The 19,495-nt window shown below is 37.4% G+C and overlaps 1 protein-coding gene across 7 annotated transcripts in view; it reads right to left on the reverse strand.

The window, feature by feature from the left end:
• YAF2 (YY1 associated factor 2) overlaps positions 1–19,495 on the reverse strand; it is a 1,232,548-nt gene that overhangs the window by 37,528 nt on the left and 1,175,525 nt on the right. For 4 of the 7 annotated variants that reach the window (XR_007717828.1, XM_050749423.1, XM_050749421.1 and 1 more), the window contains one exon: positions 16,552–16,623. The exons of 1 other annotated variant lie outside the window; for it this stretch is intronic. Coding sequence is in view for 5 of the 6 variants with exons in the window: in XM_050749423.1 (XP_050605380.1) it covers positions 16,552–16,623 (72 nt within the window). In the remaining variant the exon portion in view is untranslated. Of the gene's footprint in view, positions 1–16,551; positions 16,624–18,472; positions 18,550–19,241; positions 19,348–19,495 lie in introns of those variants that run through there. 2 more of the 7 variants (XM_050749426.1, XM_050749425.1) reach the window with 2 other exon arrangements.

Consider the following 19,495-nt stretch of genomic DNA (forward strand, 5'->3'; position numbering starts at 1 on the left):
TTTCCTGGGCCTTCCTTCACATTCATTCACTACTCACTCAATGACTCACCCAGAGCAACTTCCAGCCCTGCAAGCTCTACGCTACAAGTTGTGAAGTAAAATAAATCTAAGCTGGCCAGTGTGGCTCACACCTGTAATCCTAACACTTTGTGAGGCTGAGACAGGCAAATCACCTGAGGTCAGGAGTTCGAGACCAGTCTGGCCAACATGGTGAAAACCCATCTCTACTAAAAATACAAAAATCAGCCAGGTGTGGTGGCAAGCGCCTGTAATCCCAGCTACTCAGGAGAGGTTGAGGCAGGAAAATTACCTGAAATCAGGAAGCAGAGGTTTCAGTGAGCTGAGATTGTGCCACTGCACAATAAATAAATAAATAAATCTAAGCCATTCTTATATACCTAACTATGTCCTATAATATTCTAAATCAGTAACATAAAATTTTTTTGGTGTTGTACAGTCATTCTCACTTAATGAACATTTACTAAATACTACCTATGGTCTAAGCCCTATGTTACAGGTATACAGAAATACCCACTCACGCATGCAAACATACGTAAGTTCAATTTTGCGTAAGTTTGAGATGTCTAGAAGATATGCAAATGAAGCTGTGTAACTAATAGTCCACATGTAAATAAATGAGATGATCATGCCTAGCTTACTGAAAACACTTTATAGACATATATCAAACACATCTTTTGAACATCAAGATCTTCTAAACTCCAATATTAGTTAAAACATTATACCAACAGGTAGTTTTAATATGATACCGTTTCAGCCCTTATAGTTCAGTGTGAGAAACACAAAAATACACAAGCAATTGAAGTACATCCACTAAGTGCTATTATGGGAGAAGTTCAAAATGGATAAAGAAACCTAGGTAGAGAGAAAAACTTCTGGCTAGATGTCCAAGTTCTCTGTAAATGAGGAACAATATCCAAGAAAGTAATAAAGGTTTGACTCATGAATCGATCTAATCAATGGATACATTATTTTAGCTGGCAATATACTATCACGTAAAGCACAGGTTACTGACAAATTTTAATACCTTAAGAATGAAATTGTGGCATTAAATGTAACTTCAATTTAAAGTCACGTACAGGAAACAAATGCCAAATGCTAAAACAAGATTTCTAAAAAGTATTACCAGAATTTAAAGAAGGAAAAGGCCTAGTACTAAAACAGGCCAGGAAAAGAAGTATCTTGTTAGGGATAGTCCCCTAGTAGAAGCTTAGAGGATGAAGAAGAGTTGAAAGGATGAAAACAATATTCCGTACAATAGAAACCACATAGGCTCAGAATTAATGATTATTAAAAGAGCCTAGTGAGTCATCCATTCATTACATATTTACAATGTACCTATTTTATGATGGGCATTAGAAATCAAAGGTGAAGACACAGTTCTGCCCTCAAAAAGGCTACAGAACACTGTAGAGAATAGACCATCAAACCAGTCATGGTGCGTTGAGACGGGGTTAAATTCAGGCAGCTATGGAAATACAGAGGATGGGTACCTAAGCAGATCCTATAGGAGCACAGAAGGCTTTCTGAAGGATATAACACCTAAATTAAGAATTGAAGTGAATAGAAATTAACTAAACTGGTGGTGGGTAGGAGTGGAAGGCAGGGGTTACTGGGGCAGCGACAGAGAATGGGAGAACAGGGACAGGCACGGTGGCTGACATCTGTAATCCCAGCACTTTGGGAGGCCGAGGTGGGTGGATCACCAGAGGTCAGGAGTTGGAGAACAGCCTGGCCAACATGGTGAAACCCCGTCTCTACTAAAGACACAAAAATTAGCCGAGTGTGGTGGTACACGCCTGTAATCCCAGCTACTTGGGAGGCTGAAGCAGAAGAACTGCTGAAGCCCAGGAGATGGAGGTTGCAGTAAGGTGAACCGAGATCGCGCCACTGCACTCCAGCCTGGGTGACAGAGCAAGGCGCCATTTCAAAAAAAAAAAAAAAAAAAAAAGAATGGGAGGACAGGCAAAACAGCACCCAGAGATTAAGAGATTAGCATGTGTGTAAAGGCCAGAAAGAGGAGAGCACACCACCTATAAGTGGGTGACACATATGGCTGGGACATAACTTTATACAGGTGAATGGAAAGAGGTAAGGCTGAAGAAATAAACAGGAACCAGAACATGAAACGATTTGCAAGCCATGTTAAGGAGTGTGGAACATGTTAAAGAGGATATCCCTTTGGTTATACCAGAGTTTCATAATAAAGAAAAGAAAGTTAGTTTATAGTAGTGAGGGACCAGATTATCTAGAACAAGGGTTGCAAGTTGAATTATCTACAGAGAGTAGGTAAGTAATAAAAAGGAATAAAGAGGACCAGGTACAAGAAAAACCCAGGAGGCAACAGGGACTGTGGAAAGCAAAAGCCCCAACTAAATGGTGCAGACTGTTGCAATGAACAAAGGTAGCTCAGTGTTGCTACATCTTCCTTTTTAAAAAAAAGAAGATGGAAATATGAAATTCCAAGTGAAAGCTCTTGATTTTTTAATGATAGCCATTAAATTTCTTTGAAACATGGTACAGGCCAACATTGAAGGGACTAAACAAAACAAGACTATGAGCAAACCAATACCACCAGTCATTGTCCCTGTTGAAGCTCAAAGACAAAGCTGATGAGTCTGACTTGGACCTGAGGGCAGTGGAGATTTAAACAGGAATGGAGAGTTACTAAAGATTTCAAGAGGGTATCAAGTAATCACCACTTGAGAAGGCAGTGTCTGTTTTGTTCAATTCTAAGAAAGTACCTCACATTTCGTTGTCCTCAGTAAATAGTGATGAGTTTAAAAGGGGAATTTTTTCAAAAATTAGTGTCATGACAATAGATAGAACTAGAGCACAGAAAATACAAGTAAGAAAATTATTATAGTGCTCCTTTGCTCTAACCCCAGCCTACTGTTTAGCAGGTTGTTCGCAGTCACTGCTGCCATGTGCTGCCCAGTGTTTTTTCTAGGCTGACTGCTGTTCTTCCTTTGGCTATGAACCCTCCTCTAACTCAAAAATTTGTCCAACACCCCAGTGACAAAAATTAGCAGCTATCAGCTTTCATCTAGCTAGGGGCAATGAAGTTAAATAGAATGTGTGATCATAGTGGATGGGAGAAGAAGAAGAATATTCTTTGCTTCACTTCAACTCCAAGCCAGGAACTTTGTTGCTAATTCCACATCCTGCCACTGCTAATTCCACACTACTGTCTTCTCAGGGGTAAGTAACAGCTAAATGCTGCACTAACTATGCAGGGAAATGCCCAATAAATAATATGTATGCCTGGATAACAGGGTTGGGAAGAACTAAAATTGCGTTTGAGATTCTGCTGGAATAGAGGTGGTATAACAAAGAGGTAGGCTGAGAAAAACTAGACACTAACAATGGGTATAGAAATTAAACAATAATCAACATAAGAAAACACGTAACACCCAAAACCTCACAATCTTAACATTTATATAATCAGAGTCCAATTAATCTTACCTTACAAGAGTAAAGCCTGAGAGTATTTGAAATAAATTATAGAAAATTCAGTTGCTATTGGGATACATGGATAACTAGTATTAGAAGTTATAAATTCATTTACTGAAAATAATCTTCTAAACTGTCCCTCATCTAGGACAGATGAAAGCAACAGACTACCAAAATATTAAGTCACTTATGTTATACCTTGGTATACCAAACTAGATATGGTTCTCATTCACTCTCAAATAGTATCTACTAGGAAAAGAAGTAAAAAACAAAATGAGTTGATTCGAAAACCTCTCAGCAATTAGTATCTAGGGAAAGCATATCCAACTCCCATAGAGTGAAATGTTGGGCCTCACCTTATAAAAATATAAGTCATCATGTAAGGAATCCTTCTGGTTCAGAACAATGACTTTAAAGCAAAAAAGAAGTTAGTGACCTTTCCTTAGAGAGATGACGATAATTATAATCCTACCTACTCTAGCCCACGTAGAGGGTCTGATATTCTGACAAAAAGCAGAGCCAATATTCTGATTAAAAGCTTATCAGAATGAAGCCTATAATCCCAGTACTTTGGAAGGCTGAGGCAGGTGGATCACTTTGAGCTCAGGAGTTTGAGACCAGCCTAGGAAACATGGCGAAACTCTGTCTCTACAAAAAAAATACAAAAATTAGCCAAGTGTTGATGGCTCACGCCTGTAATCCCAGCTACTTGGGAGGCTGAGGTGCAAGAATTGCTTGGTCCAAGCAGCAGAGGTTGCAGTGAACTGAGATCGCACCACTGCACTCCAGCCTGGGCAACAGAGCGAGACCCTGTCTCAAAACAAAAGTTTATCAGAATGAAACATCACATTTTATCTAAAGAAATTAAGTAGATCTAGGTATCAGGGAACACTTATGGAAAGCCCTAAATGCTCTGTAAAATTCAGAAATGGATAGCGGGATTTCAGACTACCAATGATTAATAGTTAAGATGAATGCCCATGAACAGGTGAAGCAATAAAAAAAGAAAAGATAGCTGAGGCATCTTTATTGAGGAGTAACAGCAGAACTACGTAACACCAAAGCTTTTTTCAAACAGCAGAACTACGTAACACCAAAGCTTTTTTCAAATGCTCTAAGTCTGTGCTGCTCAATACAGGAACTACATGTGGGTACCGACCACTTAAAATGTGGCTAGTTCAAGTTAAGATGTGCTATAAATATAAAATATACCCTGATTTTGAATACTTCATATAAAAAAACACTTTACAGTGCAATTCTAGATTAGCCATGTTTAATTTCGTCTGACTATTTTAACGTTTTCGTTGAATTTAATATTGTTTGTTCCTTTAGTATTAATTTCCTCTTGGGTACATCTTCTTCGACAAGATGATTTTAAGGTGAAAAACAGTGACAGCTTACCAGACTGTCCAAAAAAGAGAATGACCCAAATTTCTAGGCAGAGGCTTGAGCCGGCAGGATTGTTCCACCCAATGGTAACCAGGCTCTCTTCCTGTTATCTCTGGCAAAAGGGTTACAGAGTAAGAAAGAAACACTATGTACACATGGAACAGGATTTGACCAATAGTTTAAATCTATCAAACATAATAATATGCTTTGTTTCAGGATTTACTCAATTACAAGTGTTAAAACTTTAAAAAGTGACATAAACATTGTTCACTATGATTTATTCAAGTTTATCCTTTCTCAGTAATCTTTAGATATTTAAATTCACTCTGTTGGGAGGATCACACATACATAGACTCCAATTTACCACCAGAAAATCCACACACCTTTCTCACTAGGATGAAATGAAATAGTACCATTACTTTTTATGCAATACCATAACAGATTTCAAAAGGCACTAGAATTCTCATATTATAAACACTAGTACCATCCAGAAACAGTCTATGGTCCTATCAGAAAACTTGAAGAAAATGTGGTTTTAGGAAGTTGAGAATTTCAAAACACAGAACATAACAGTTTTACAAGCTAACACTAACTCAAATACACAGAATACAGTAATACTGACTGAGAAAACCAACTGTACTATTCCAATATTAAAAGACTATTAGCTTAAAAAAAAGGATTAGACTCAGCACAGTTAAAAATAAAATAGATTTTTGAGACCCAACATTTCCTACAGATTAAAACATTACTCAAGTCAGAATTCTTTGGCACATAGCAATTCAAGGTTATATAGCATTCTCAGTTAAATTACCTTAGTGCCTGACAACCAATGGAAGAAATGGAATCAATGGAAGGTATCTCAAACAGTTTAAGGAGAACTTTTGGGTTAAGATGCTTTAATTTGAGAGTGACATCTGAAAGTGCATCAGTTATCCATTCAAACATCTCTAGGAGTTTACTAAGCAAAAGGCATTATACTAAATGTAGGAGATAAGATGGTGAACAAGCTACGATATCTGACCATTACAGAGTTTACACTCTGGTAGTTTCGTAAAAGAATAGAAGTGGGATCTTCATCAGTATTTCACTGCCTGTTTCCCGTGCTCCAAATCAAGACATTTCCTCCTTCTCCTATTTGTATTTGGAGGGAAAGTGACAAGGATAGAGAAACAAGGCAGAAAACAGATTTGCATGTATCAACTGAATCAAAATTATTTTCCTTATCTCTTTCCCTGTAAAGCTGAACTCCTTAAAGAGAGAGGCTGAAAACTATTCCTTCCTATCCCTAGCACCCAGTGCTTATCTGCTGCTCTACTGCATCAGAACCAAGCTAATCTCTTTTTCTACCATAAACCAGTATCAAGAAGAAATGAAGATTAAAACAACAAAGGTCAATCTTTCCAGTGTTTCTTTTTGCAAAAATAAGCACATACCTATATTCCATATAAGTATTTTAAAAGCTATAAAGTAATATACATCTTCTTTAAGGAAAAGCATGCAGTTCCATAAAGCTAGTTTCCTTTCACCATCATCAGTGTATCTCCCTCACCTTGCAATCACATCCAGAGGCAACCACTGTCATAAGTTTGGGTAAATGAGATCACATTATACACATCATTCTGAAATGAACTTTTCCTTACATTTAGGAGGTATCTCCATATTCATACACATCAAAAGGTAGCATGGTATAGTGGACTCTGAAGCCAGACAACTTAGGTTCCAATCCTACCTTCAAATCTTGGCTCTGCTATTTACTAGCTATGAGAGTGAGGAGGTTATTTACCCCTCTATGCTTCAGTATTCCCATATGCAAAATGAATATGATGATAGTACCTCTTTGACTTTTCATGAGGATTACAACAGTTAAGATCCATAAAGGGCTTAAAACAATACAGAACCTGGACATAGAAAGTACAAAGTGTTTCTCAAATTGAAATAAATACTAATTAATAATAGCCTAAATATAGATCTAGGTAATTCTCCATTGTATAATTTTATCTTCTTTATTCATGCCTTCCTACTGACAGGCATTTAGATTATTTTTTCCACATGAATATCCATGTACATTCCTCCTTGGGCAGGTGTTCAGGTTTCTCTAGACTAACACCTTGAATAGTAATTAACTGCTAGATAATAGAGTATGCACATTTTCAACTGTATAACATCCCATCCTAAGCTTTGCAATCTAATGGGTGAAAATTGATAGCTCATATGTTTTCAACTGCACTTCCCTACAAATGAGACTAAGCATCTTTCCAGTTCATTAGCCATTCCAATTCCGTTTCCTCTGCTGCTAATTGCCTTTATATCCATTGTTCATTTTATATGTATCATCTTATTCTTTTGATCTTTATATAGTCTGGACACAAATCCACCGAATATTAAAGACATTGTGTGTGTCTCCTCCTAGGTATGTCATGTATCTTTTAGTTTGGTTTATGATGTCTTTTTTTTTTTTTCCGAGCACAGGCTGGAGGGTGGTGGCACAATCTCGGCTCACTGCAACCTCCGCCTCCTGAATTCAAGCGATTCTAGTGTCTCAGGTTTCTGAGTAGCTGGGACTACAGGCACGTGCCACCATGCCTGGCTAATTTTTGTATTTTTTGTACAGACAGGGTTTCACCATGTGGATCAGGCTGGTCTTGCACTCCTGACCTCAAGTGAACCTGCCTTGGTCTCCCCAGATTGCTGGGATTACAGGTGTGAATTACCAAGCCCAGCCTGATGTCTTCTATTAAACTCAAGTTTTTCTTTTTGAGGCAGCAAAATCATTTACCCTTAATGTCTTTATCCTTGATGGTTCATTCTTCTTTTCCTGACTTGTTAAAGATCTTCCATATCCTAAAGTTGCATACTCATCTATATTATCCTTTTTCTAAAAAATAGTTTTTCACGTGTATTATTTAATTCAACTGGAATTTATTTTCACATATTGCTTGAAGCAGAGATCTAGTTTTCCCCCCATCTAGAAAACCAATTTAAGAGTCTATTTTTTCTCTCCTTACTGCCAGGGAGTAGCCTTTACCAATGTTCCAAATATGTATGAATCCATTTCTGAACTCTCTCTTTTATTAGTTTGTCTTTTCCTGTACTAATACTATACTTCAAGTGCCATAATTTTTTTAACAGAGGTACTTACGTAAAGCACACAAATACTGAATGTACAGCTTGACCTTTAAAAACATATACTCCTGTGTGATTCAGCTCAGGCCAAACTATTAACATTCCTCATGCTCCAGGAGGCTCCCTCATGATCCCTCCCAATCAGTACCATGCTTCCAAGATGACCACAATTCTCATCTCTATCACTATAGATTATTTCTACTTGTTTTTGAGCTTCCTGTAAATGAAACCGTACAATATGTATTCCTTGTGTCTCACTAATTTCATTCAACATTAAGTCTGGGAGAGATTTATCCCATGTTATGCATAGCAGTTTGTTCTTTGTCATTGTATGTAGTATTTAAATCTAAATAGCATAATTTTTATTTCTATTTTTTGAGACGGAGTGTCGTTCTTATCACCCAGGTTGGAGTGCAATGGCACGATCTCGGCTCACTGCAACCTCCACCTCCCAGGTTCAAGCGATTCTCCCACCTCAGTCTCCCAAGTAGCTGGGATTACAGGCACATGCCACCATGCCCAGCTAATTTTTGTAGTACAGATGGGGTTTCACTATGGTGGCCAAGCTGGTCCTGACCTCAGGTGATCCACCCGCCTCCGCCTCCCAAAGTGCTGAGATTACAGGCATGAGCCACCATGCCCGGGGCTAAATACCATAATTTTTAAATTCATCTTGACATCCAACAGAGCAAGTTCCTCCTCATTCTTTTTCTTCTTCCAAAACTATCTTGGTTATTCTTGAACCTTTAATTTTGCACATGAAGGTCATTTTCCACACACATAAAAAAATCATACTGGGATTTTTGTCTGAAACAACATAAAATTCACAAAGCAATTTTTCAGTAATATTTACTACTAAATAAATTTTAACTTCCCACCCAAAAATATAGTATATCCTGCCTTTTATTCATGTCTAATTTTATGTCCTTCAATAAAATGTTGGGTACTTTATAGAATTTCATATGAAGGAGATATTTTTTATTTTTTAATTGGCTACTGCTAGTTTGAATGCTGACCTTGTATCCAGCAATGTTGAATTCTTTTATTAATACAAACAGTACGTTCATTTCTTTTAACATTTCTAGGAAGAATCTCATCTCATTTCTCTTCCTTTCCAATCCTTTTGGATTTTCTTTCTTTTTTGTTTATTGATAGAGATATATCTGTCTTATACTTGGCTTTAATGAGAATGTTTCCGAAGTTTCACTATTAAGCATGATGCTTGCTATTTGAAAGGTAGCCTTTACTGTAAGAAAAAAAGTTCATTTCTGTTCATAGTGTAAGAGTGGTTTTTTAAAACTTTAATGGGTATTGAGTTTTAACATACAGTTTTACCAAATTTATCTAGAATTTTTTCCTAAATTTTCTTATAAATTAAATTGATAGTTTTCAAATATTGAACTATCCTAAACTCCTATCCCAATTAAAATTGTTATGTCTGTGTTCATAAGTAAAACTGAATGTAGTATACTTTCCCTTGTATAGTCTTTCCATTCTAGATTTAAATGCTAAACTTGCCAGATAAACAGGTAAAGTAACTTTCCCTCTTTTTCTGTTCTCTGAGTCAATTTGTATAAGATTGGGATTAGCTGTTCCCCAAAAGCAATATCTAAAATTATAATTACAAATATCATCATTAAAACGATCCCTTCATACTTGAGATGCTGAGGTGGGAGAATTGCTTGAGGCTAGGAGTTTGAAGCTGCAGTACACTATGATCATGCCTGTGAATAGCCACTGCACTACAGCCTCAACAGCACAGCAAGACCCCATCTCTAACAAAACCAACCAAAAAAAAAAACCTATTCCTTCTGACACCACTTCACACAAACTAGAAAGGCAATAATTAAAAAGATAGATAATGAAAAGCATTGGTGACATTACAGAAAAATGTGAACCTTTGTACACTGCTAGTGGGAAAATAAAATGATGCAGTCACTTTGGAAAACAGTCTTGCAGTTCCTCAAAAGTTTAAACACGGAGTATCACATGACCCAGCAATTTCACTCCTAGGTATATATAGTCAGCGCTCCATATCCATGGATTCAACCAACTGCAGATTGAAAATATTCGGGGGGAAAAGTTGTGTCTATACTATGTACAGACTTTTTTCCCTTGTCATTATTCTCTAAGCAATATGTAGTATAACAACTATTTACAGAGCACTTGGGTTATATTAGATATTACAAGTAATCTAGAGATCATGTAATGCATATAGAAGAATGTATACAGGTTATATGCAAATACTGTGGCATTTTTATGTCAGAGACTTAAAGCATCTGAGGGAGGTCCTGGAAACAACACAGGACTGTAACAGTTCACAGAAGGACTATTCATAATAACCAAAAAGTGCAAAACAATACAAACATCCATCAACTGATAAATGAATAAACAAAATGTGGTATATCCACATACAATGATGTATTATTTGGCTATAAAAAAGAATGAAGTGTACTGACATATGCTACAATGTGGATAAACCTTAAAAGCATGCTAAGGGAAAGAAATCAACCCCTCCCAAAACACATACTGTATAATTCCATTTTATGAAGTGTCCGGAACAGGCCAATCTATAGAAATAAGAGGTAGATTAGTAGATGCCTAAGGATAGAGGGTTAGGAGAGATGAAAATGTTCTAAAAATGACTATAGTAATTCTTGGCAAAACTCTGTAAAAATACTAAAACCTACTGAATTGTACATTTTAACCAGGTAAGTAATATGGTATGTGAATATCTCAATAAGTTGTTATTAAAAACAAAAACACCTATTCCTCTTGGGGAAATTTATTACAGCTTCAATTTCTTTAATGGTTTTTGGTTTCTTTTTCTTGTACAGACAAATTTGAAAAAAAAAATTTACTAGAAAATGAAACTCTCATTTTTAAAATTTATATACATATAAATTATTAACGATTTCTTATAATTTTAAAAATCACCATTATAGTTGTACTGATACCTCTTTTTTAAATTTGACTATTAGTCTCATCTGTTTTTCTTGGGTATTTCCAGAATCAACTGAAAATAATCAGTTTTGACTGATCGCGACATTGTTTTTATTGCTGCTGCTTATTTTCTTTCTCTTTTGAGACAGAGTCTCGCTCTGTCACCCAGGCTGGAGTGCAGTGGCGCGATCTCAGCTCACTGCAACCTCCACCTCCCAGATTCAAGCAATTCTCTGCCTCAGCCTCCCGAGTAGCTGAAATTACAGGCGCCTGTCACCACACCTGGCTAATTTTTGTATTTTTAGTAGAGACAGGGTTTCACCATCTTGGCCAGGCTGGTCTTGAACTCCTGACCTCGTAATCCACCTGCCTCGGCCTCCCAAAGTGCTGGGATCACAGACATGAACCACCGCGCCCGGCAATTGCTGATTATTTTCTAGTTCTATTTTCATTTTTATTATTTCCTCTTCTTTCTTTGGCTCTACTCTTTTTTTAGTTTTTTAAATTGAACAGCTGGCTCATTTATTTCCAATCTTTCAATCTAATACATTCATTAAAGATGATGGCCGGGCGCGGTGGCTCAAGCCTGTAATTCCAGCACTTTGGGAGGCCAAGACGGGCGGATCATGAGGTCAGGAGATCGAGACCATCCTGGCTAAAACGGTAAAACCCCGTCTCTACTAAAAAAAAATACAAAAAACTAGCCGGGCGCGGTGGCGGGCGCCTGTAGTCCCAGCTACTCGGGAGGCTGAGGCAGGAGAATGGCGTAAACCCAGGAGGCGGAGCTTGCAGTGAGCTGAGATCCGGCCACTGCACTCCAGCCTGGGCGACAGAGCGAGACTCTGTCTCAAAAAAAAAAAAAAAAAAAAAAAAAAAGGATGACAACTTTATCCCCAAGTACCATTTTTTGTGCATCCCTCAAATTTTGATACAATACTTTTGTTGTGATTTAGTTCTAATCATTTTGTAATTTCCATTTTGTATTTTAATTCTTGAAAATTCTTAATCATTTTTCCTTTAAAATTGCTTCTCCACTATTTTGTGTATGCGCTCTTCTAAAACTCCAATTAGATCTGTATGGGAACTGCTCAATCTATCCTCTGTCATCTTTTCTTCCATATTTTTCACCTCTTCATTTCTCTGCATTTCTCTGTGCTTGTCCGGAGAAGTACTCATTTCTTTCTTCAAATTAGTAACTTCTCTCTTTAGCTGTGTCAAATCTTCTATTGTTTTACCCATTTATTGAGTTATTTTATTACAAGCGATATTTTTCAAGATTTTAATTGGTTATTTTACATAAATATTGTTTCTTAAGTAACTGTTTTTGTTCAATTATAATGCAATATGCTCTTAAAAAAAAAAAAAGTAACTAATGTCTGGCCGGGTGCAGTGACTCACACCTGTAATCCCAGCACTTTGGGAGGCTGAGGAGGGCAGATCACCTGAAGTCAGGAGTTCGAGACCAGCCTGGCCAACATGGCGAAAACCCATTTCTACTAAAAATACAAAAATTAACTGGACGCGGTGGTGCGTACCTGTAGACCTACCACTCACAAGGCTGAGACTGGAGAATCGCTTGAACCCAGGAGGCAGAGGTTGCAGTGAGCCAAGATCACGCCACTGCACTCCAGGCTGGGCGACAGAGTAAGACTCTGTATTTAAAAAACAAAAAAAAAACCAAAAAAGTAACTGACAAATTTTAAGCTAAAACACCTTAGGCAAAATGTTCTTTGAAAAGTTCTCCATTATAAAGCTCTTCTTTAATGACAAAAAAAAAAAAAAATCACTTTTTAGGAATTCTCTTGGCTGCTCTTCTGCCAAATGTTATCCCACTGTGCCTACCTGCTTCAAGGCATGAAAAGTTCTATTATTCCCATTTTAGAATTAGAGAAACTGAAGCACAAAGTTCTTTTTAAAACACTTTCTCCCCAACTTTTTTTAAAATTTCAAAGCTATAGAAAAGTTGAAAGTACAGTGACCCATATGCCTTCTACCTAGATTCAAAATTGTTAACATTTACAACTTTTGCTTTACCTTTTTTTCTCTCTCTCCATATACATGCACACACCATACCCAAATTTCCACACATTTTTTTTTTCTGAACCCACTCCTGAGCCCAACATGATACTTCACTTGGAATATTTCAATATATTTCTCCATATTTCAATAACACTCTCAATATAATGACCATATCATTCATACCAAAGAAACTATGAGATTGAACAGAATTGTACAAAGACATGCAGCAGTAGATTCAAAACTAGTATTTAAGTCATCTGACTAAATGTTCTTTATCTTGGCTTGTCTAATGATTGGACAAACTGCTTTCTGATGATTATTTAGAAGAGGCAATCTGTCAAAGAGCATTTCCTTCCTTCATTTCTGAAAAAAAGCAATAATCTAAGATATTCAAACTGCAAAAATCAAGGATACTGTATTTCCAGTTTGTTTTCTAACACTAAATCTTTAACGGAAGCCACTCTATACTCTCAAAACTATACACTTTTTTTATATGCCACAAGATAAATTATCATATTAAATAATTAGAATTTCACTTTACCAGTTTTTAAAGGGAAAAATTGTTTTTAAGAAAAAAATACAGTACAAATAAGATTGATGAGGCAAATGAATCTGCTTCATAGATTTAAAAAACTGGTAAGTGTAGGCCTGGCGCAGTGGCTCACACCTGTAATCCCAGCACTTTGGGAGGCCGAGGCAGGCAGATCACAAGGTCAGGAGATCAAGACCATCCTGGCTAACACGGTGAAACCCCGTCTCTACTAAAATTACAAAAATTAGCTAGGCGTGGTGGCGGGCGCCTGTAGTCCCAGCTACTTGGGAGGCTGAGGCAGGAGAATGGCAGGAACCCAGGAGGCGGAGCTTGCAGTGAGCCAAGATCACGCCACTGCACTCCAGCCTGGGCGACAGAGCAAGACTCCGTCTCGAACAAACAAAACAAAACAAATAAAAAACTGGTAGGTGTATTCATGAATCTATAAGAAAAGCTAATGTTTCAGTGGGGATGATTTAATCTCAGTCACGGATGTTAGGAACTAGTAAGATAAACCATAAACACCTTTTAAAAAATCTTAAAAAAAAAGGCAAACTATGTTTGCTCTCAAAGGACCTAAAAACTCAGTTTAAGAGTTACATATTTTTATTATACAACATACCTGTGTAAAAAATAAAATAATTTTTTTTAAAAAAGAGCTGTGTATTTTTTTAAAATAGCAATATGGCCAGGCGTTGTGGCTCATGCCTGTAATCCTAGCACTTTGGGAGGCCAAGGCAGGCAGATCACTTGAGGTCAGAAGTTCAAAACCTGGCCAACATGGTGAAATCCTGTCTCTACTAAAAATACAAAAAAGTTAGGCAGGTGTGGGGGCAGATGCTTGTAATCCCAGCTACTTGGGAGGCTGAGGCAAGGGAATTGCTTGAACCTGGGAGCAATCGTGAGCGGAGATCACGCCACTGCACTCTAGCCTGGGCGACAGAGTGAGACTGTCTCAAAAAATAAAAAATAAAAATTAAATTAAATTTAAATTTAAATTAAAAAATGGCAATATAACCTAAAGCTAATATTTAATGGCTAAACTGTATCATTCAGCTAACCATAATCACAAAACCATTTAAGATCAATCTACAGCCAAATACTAGCCAATAAGGGTATTAACTGGGTGCTGCTAAGGCACTGTATTAAGTAAATTCCATGAATTAATACAATCTTACAGATATCCCACTCTTCTACTGAAGAATTGGAGATAACAAAGATACTAGCATAAAAGGACTGATAAAAGGGGTAAGACTTGCATCAACTTTAAAGTATAGAAATCAGAACTGAGAGAAGTTTACCTGAAGAAAGTCAGAAACCACAAACCAAGTGTAAATATAACTATCCAGGTAAGAACAAACAAAAGTTTCAAACTGAAGAAATTAAGGCTGGATAAACAGGATGGAATTGGTATAGTAGCAGGCCTCAAGTATCCAGAAAACGGATGAAAGTTTTGTAAAACAGCTATAAGCAGGACACCACTACAAGCTCTTTATATTTAAAATGCCTTTTTAGAAACAGTAACCTAGTAATAATGCAAAATGAGTGGGAGAAAAATGAGAAGCAAGAAACTAATTATATAGTAACATTTACAAATATCAATTCAGTAAGTTATTTGGTACCTGAGGAAATCAGAGAGCTGAAACTGAACCAGTTCTGCTACACTTCACATCAAGTCTTTTCATTACACATAAGGAAGTGGTAAATATAACTGCAACATATCCTATATCATTTTTCAAATATATTTTTCAATGAAGTTCAAGATATATTGAAAACTGTCATTAAGAAGTGCTAGTCAAAAAAAAAAAAAAAATAGTGCTAGTCAGGCCAGGAGTGGTGGCTCACACCTGTAATCCCAACACTTTGGGAGGCCAAGGTGGGCAGATCATTTGAGCTCATGAGTTCCAGACCAGCCTGGGCAACATGGCAACACTCCATCTCTATAAAAAATAAAAAAATTAGTTGAGCATGGTGGTATGCAACTGTAGTCCCAGCTACTTAGGAGGCTGAAGTAGGAGGCTGGCTTATGCCCAGGAGGTAGAAGTTGCAGTAGGCCAAGATCACACCACTGCACTCTAGCCTGGGCGATAGAGCCAGATTTGTCTCGAAAGAAAAAAAAAAGTGCTAGTCAATTAAACTATCAATTAAACTATCCTTGCTGGTTAGTACTACTGTGCCAAAAGAAATTCACCAAATATGACATCTCCATAAATTTTACCGTGTATTTACTTCAAAAAAGCAATATCATAAAGAAATGTATAAAAGAATTCAACGTTTAGCTTCCCTATATTGCTTTAGAACAACTACACCATTTACCAAAAGGCAGTAAATGTGTAAATTTTTTTGAGACGGAGTTTTACTCTTGTTGTCCAGGCTGCAGTGCAATGGCACAAGCTCAGCCCACCACAACCTCCGCCTCCCAGGTTCAAGCAATTCTCCTGCCTCAGCCTCCCAAGCAGCTGGGATTACAGGCATGCACCACCATGCCCGGCTAATTTTCTATTTTTTGTAGAGACAGAGTTTCTCCATGTTAGTCAGGCTGTTCTTGAACTCCCGACCTCAGGTGATCCACCCACCTTGGCCTCCGAAAGTACTGGGATTATAAGCGTGAGTCACCAACCCTGGTCGAGTAAATGTATAATCTTTTAGAAGCAGCTATTATGTAAATAAGATACTTTAAAATTAATGTCATACTTTTTACTCATACACCCATTAATAGCTCAGTATTTACTGTCCATACAATACTTTCCATAACCCACATCAAACATACAAAAAGAAGCTATCCCAAATAACTTCCTTTCTTTTCAATTAAATTCCTTCTCAAGGGACAAAATTTGGGGGAAAAAAAAAATCTCAAGTTTGTGAAAACTAGATTACTTACCAGTAACTTGAGTTATCCTATTGGGTCTTTTCCCTCACAGATCCACCTCTCTTGCCCTTCTGTCCAGCATGAGAATCTTCCTGATGGGCATCCACTGGAACTGAGGGGGCATGCAGTACAGACGTATATGTAAGAAAGTTTGGGGGAGGGGATTTGGGAGATGCTAGAGACATGCTTCAGTGCACTTGCTTACCTTCCTGAAATTGGAAATTTCAACGGTTCCTTGGTCTTCGAGGCACTCACAATAACTTCAAACAATGTGGATCTGTGGAGATTACCCAATAGGAGAACTCCAGTTACTGGTAAGTGATCCAGCTTTTTCTTCTCTATCAGAATAAGAAGATTATTTCATTTTATTTGATATTATAATTACATGTAGAACTACAGGGGAAAGCGTAAATTCACTAGATAACTATATATGCATATATCAAAGTAAATATGGAAACAATTTGCTAAATATGTCAGGGGAAACTTCTGACATTATCAGAAACATAAGGAAAAGAAAATCATTAGAATGGTTTCATTTTAAAACATCTACTATAATGGCTGCTATATTTTAATATACAAAAATATCAGCCACCAGGCTATTTCATTTTGCTAGAACAATATCATTATATTTTATATTAGTACAAGAATAGTTGGTCAAAATCTATCATTTCTTAACTAGCCACTGTCATTAACATTCACTAGATTTTTGGTATGGAAGCCACCACGGTGGACTAACAATATGTTAGAATTCAGATAAAATGCATCGATACAATTCCCATTTTATCACTCAAGTCTTAACCAGGCCAGGCATGGTGGCTCATGCCTGTAATCCCAGCACTTTGGGAGGCTGAGGCAAGAAGATCACCTGAGATCCGGAGTTAGAGACCAACCTGTCCAATATGGCAAAACCTCATCTGTACTGAAAATACTAAAATTAGATGGACAGGGTGGTGCACGACTGTCATCCCAGCTACTCGGGTGGCTGAGGCACGAGAACTGCTTGAACCTGGGAAGCAGAGGTTGCAGTGAGCGGAGATCGTGCCACTTCACTTTAGCCTGGATGACAGACCGAGACTCTGTCTCAAAAAAAAAGAAATGAAAAAAGAAAGTCGTCCGGGCGCCGTGGCTCATGCCTGTAATCCCAGCACTTTTGGAGGCCAAGGCAGATGGATCACCTGAGGTTGGAAGTTCGAGACCAGCCTCACCAACATGGTAAAACCCCATCTCTGCTAGAAATACAAAAAGCAGCGAGGCGTGGTGGCATGCGCCTGTAATCCCAGCTATTCGGAAGGCTGAGGCAGAAGAATTGCTTGAACTCAGGACGTGGAGGTTGCAACAAGCCAAGTCATGTCATTGCACTCCAGCCTGGGCAACAGAGGGAGACTCTGTCTCCAAAAAAAAGAAAAGAAAAAAGAAAAAAAAAAAAAGTCAGCCAGACACGGTGGCTCGCACCTGTGATCCCAGCACTTTGGGAGGCCAAGGCGGGCGGATCACCTGAGGTTAGGAGTTCGAGACTAGCCTGACTAACATGGTGAAACCCCATCTCTACTAAAAATACAAAAATTAGCCGGGCGTAGTGGCAGGTGCCTAAAATCCCAGCTACTCAGGAGGCTGAGGCAGAAGAATAGCTTGAACCCAGGAGGCGGAGGTTGCAATGAGCCAAGATCGTGCTTGGGAAACACAGCAAGATTTCATCTCAAAAAAAAAAAGTCTTTAACCATGTGTCACCTATTAACACACCAACCACAAACACATAAACGTATGCCAGTCATTGATATTAATAATGTTAATTTTAAACACTTGTACAAAAGAAATATAGCAAATTTTTAAATAAACTTTTAAAATAATTGCCTAAAAATGGCCGACATTGATATAAAAACTATTTCTAGTCAAAAGAAAAAAATCCCTCCAAAAGAAATTTCTTCAAGCTCACATGAAGATATTATATTACCTTTAACTGAATACATATTAATCAATATATATTCATCATATTCATTTTAATGTGCCACAGCAGTGATGACTTCTAACACTAGTAACTACACTAGCAGGTACTAGATACAGATATATTTTAATACCCTTTACAATCATGCTTCTAAATAATCACCTCCTTCCTTCAAGAAACTTACAATTTCATGATTCTTCATTCTATGGAAACAAAGAAAGTGTATAGCTTTTCCTTTAAGAATAGTCTGGTAACTAACCACTGAATAAATGAAAGAAAACAAACAAACAAAAAAAAGGGATAAAATGGTCTGTAAAATCATTCTACAAAATCAAATTCAAAATGTAATTCTAACAAAAATCTTATATTTCAATCCTGTTATGAGGTCATATTTGTATTTGTTAGGGTTGACAACACACCTGTCAAGATTGTCAAGATCTGTGCTAGATTCTTACTTAAATTTAAGATACAAATTGCCTTGGGTAAATGCAAGCATTTTTCTATAAATTTGAATTAAGTGTAACAGTAATAAATTCATTCACTTTTAAATGACCCATTCAAACAGGGGTACTACACAGACCTCCATTTCTAATTGGAATAAATATCAGAAAAGGGTCATCTAAGTCTAGACTCCTAGTCACTGGAGTAAGTACATAGCACAAAGGTCTTATATGTTTATAGTGATAAAACAGATCAAGGAGCAATAATGCAAATATTTTATCCTAATGGTATAAGCTAATATAAAAGATGTCATTAAGAGGCTTGGCACTGTGGCTCACGCCTGTAATCCCAGCACTCTGGGAGTCCAAGGCGGGCCTTTCTTTCACTGTCCAGACATCTTGCTTTGCGGTGAACAAGGTGTCACGTTCTGAGCCTATAGAAAAGATAAGCCCACATAGCAATAAACTGATGTCTCTGGCCAACAGCCAGATGCCTGAGGCCTGACAACAGACCTGTGAGTTAATGTGGAAGCAGGTGTTCTAAGGTCTGCTGACAACCACATGAGTGAACTTGCAAATGGATCTTTCCTCAGTTGAGCCCTAAGATGACTGCAGGCTTCTGAGAGAAAAGGTGGGAAAAAGAACAAAATTCTATTATATTATTTAAATTAATCTTACCAGATTTTGAAGCCTTACATTACTTTTCAAGTCAATTCTTAATAGCCATCTCTAAAGTGAGTAATTTCTGTATAAAACTGATTTTATAA

The sequence above is a fragment of the Macaca thibetana genome, chromosome 11, assembly GCF_024542745.1.
Source record: "Macaca thibetana thibetana isolate TM-01 chromosome 11, ASM2454274v1, whole genome shotgun sequence".
Taxonomy (NCBI): domain Eukaryota; kingdom Metazoa; phylum Chordata; class Mammalia; order Primates; family Cercopithecidae; genus Macaca; species Macaca thibetana.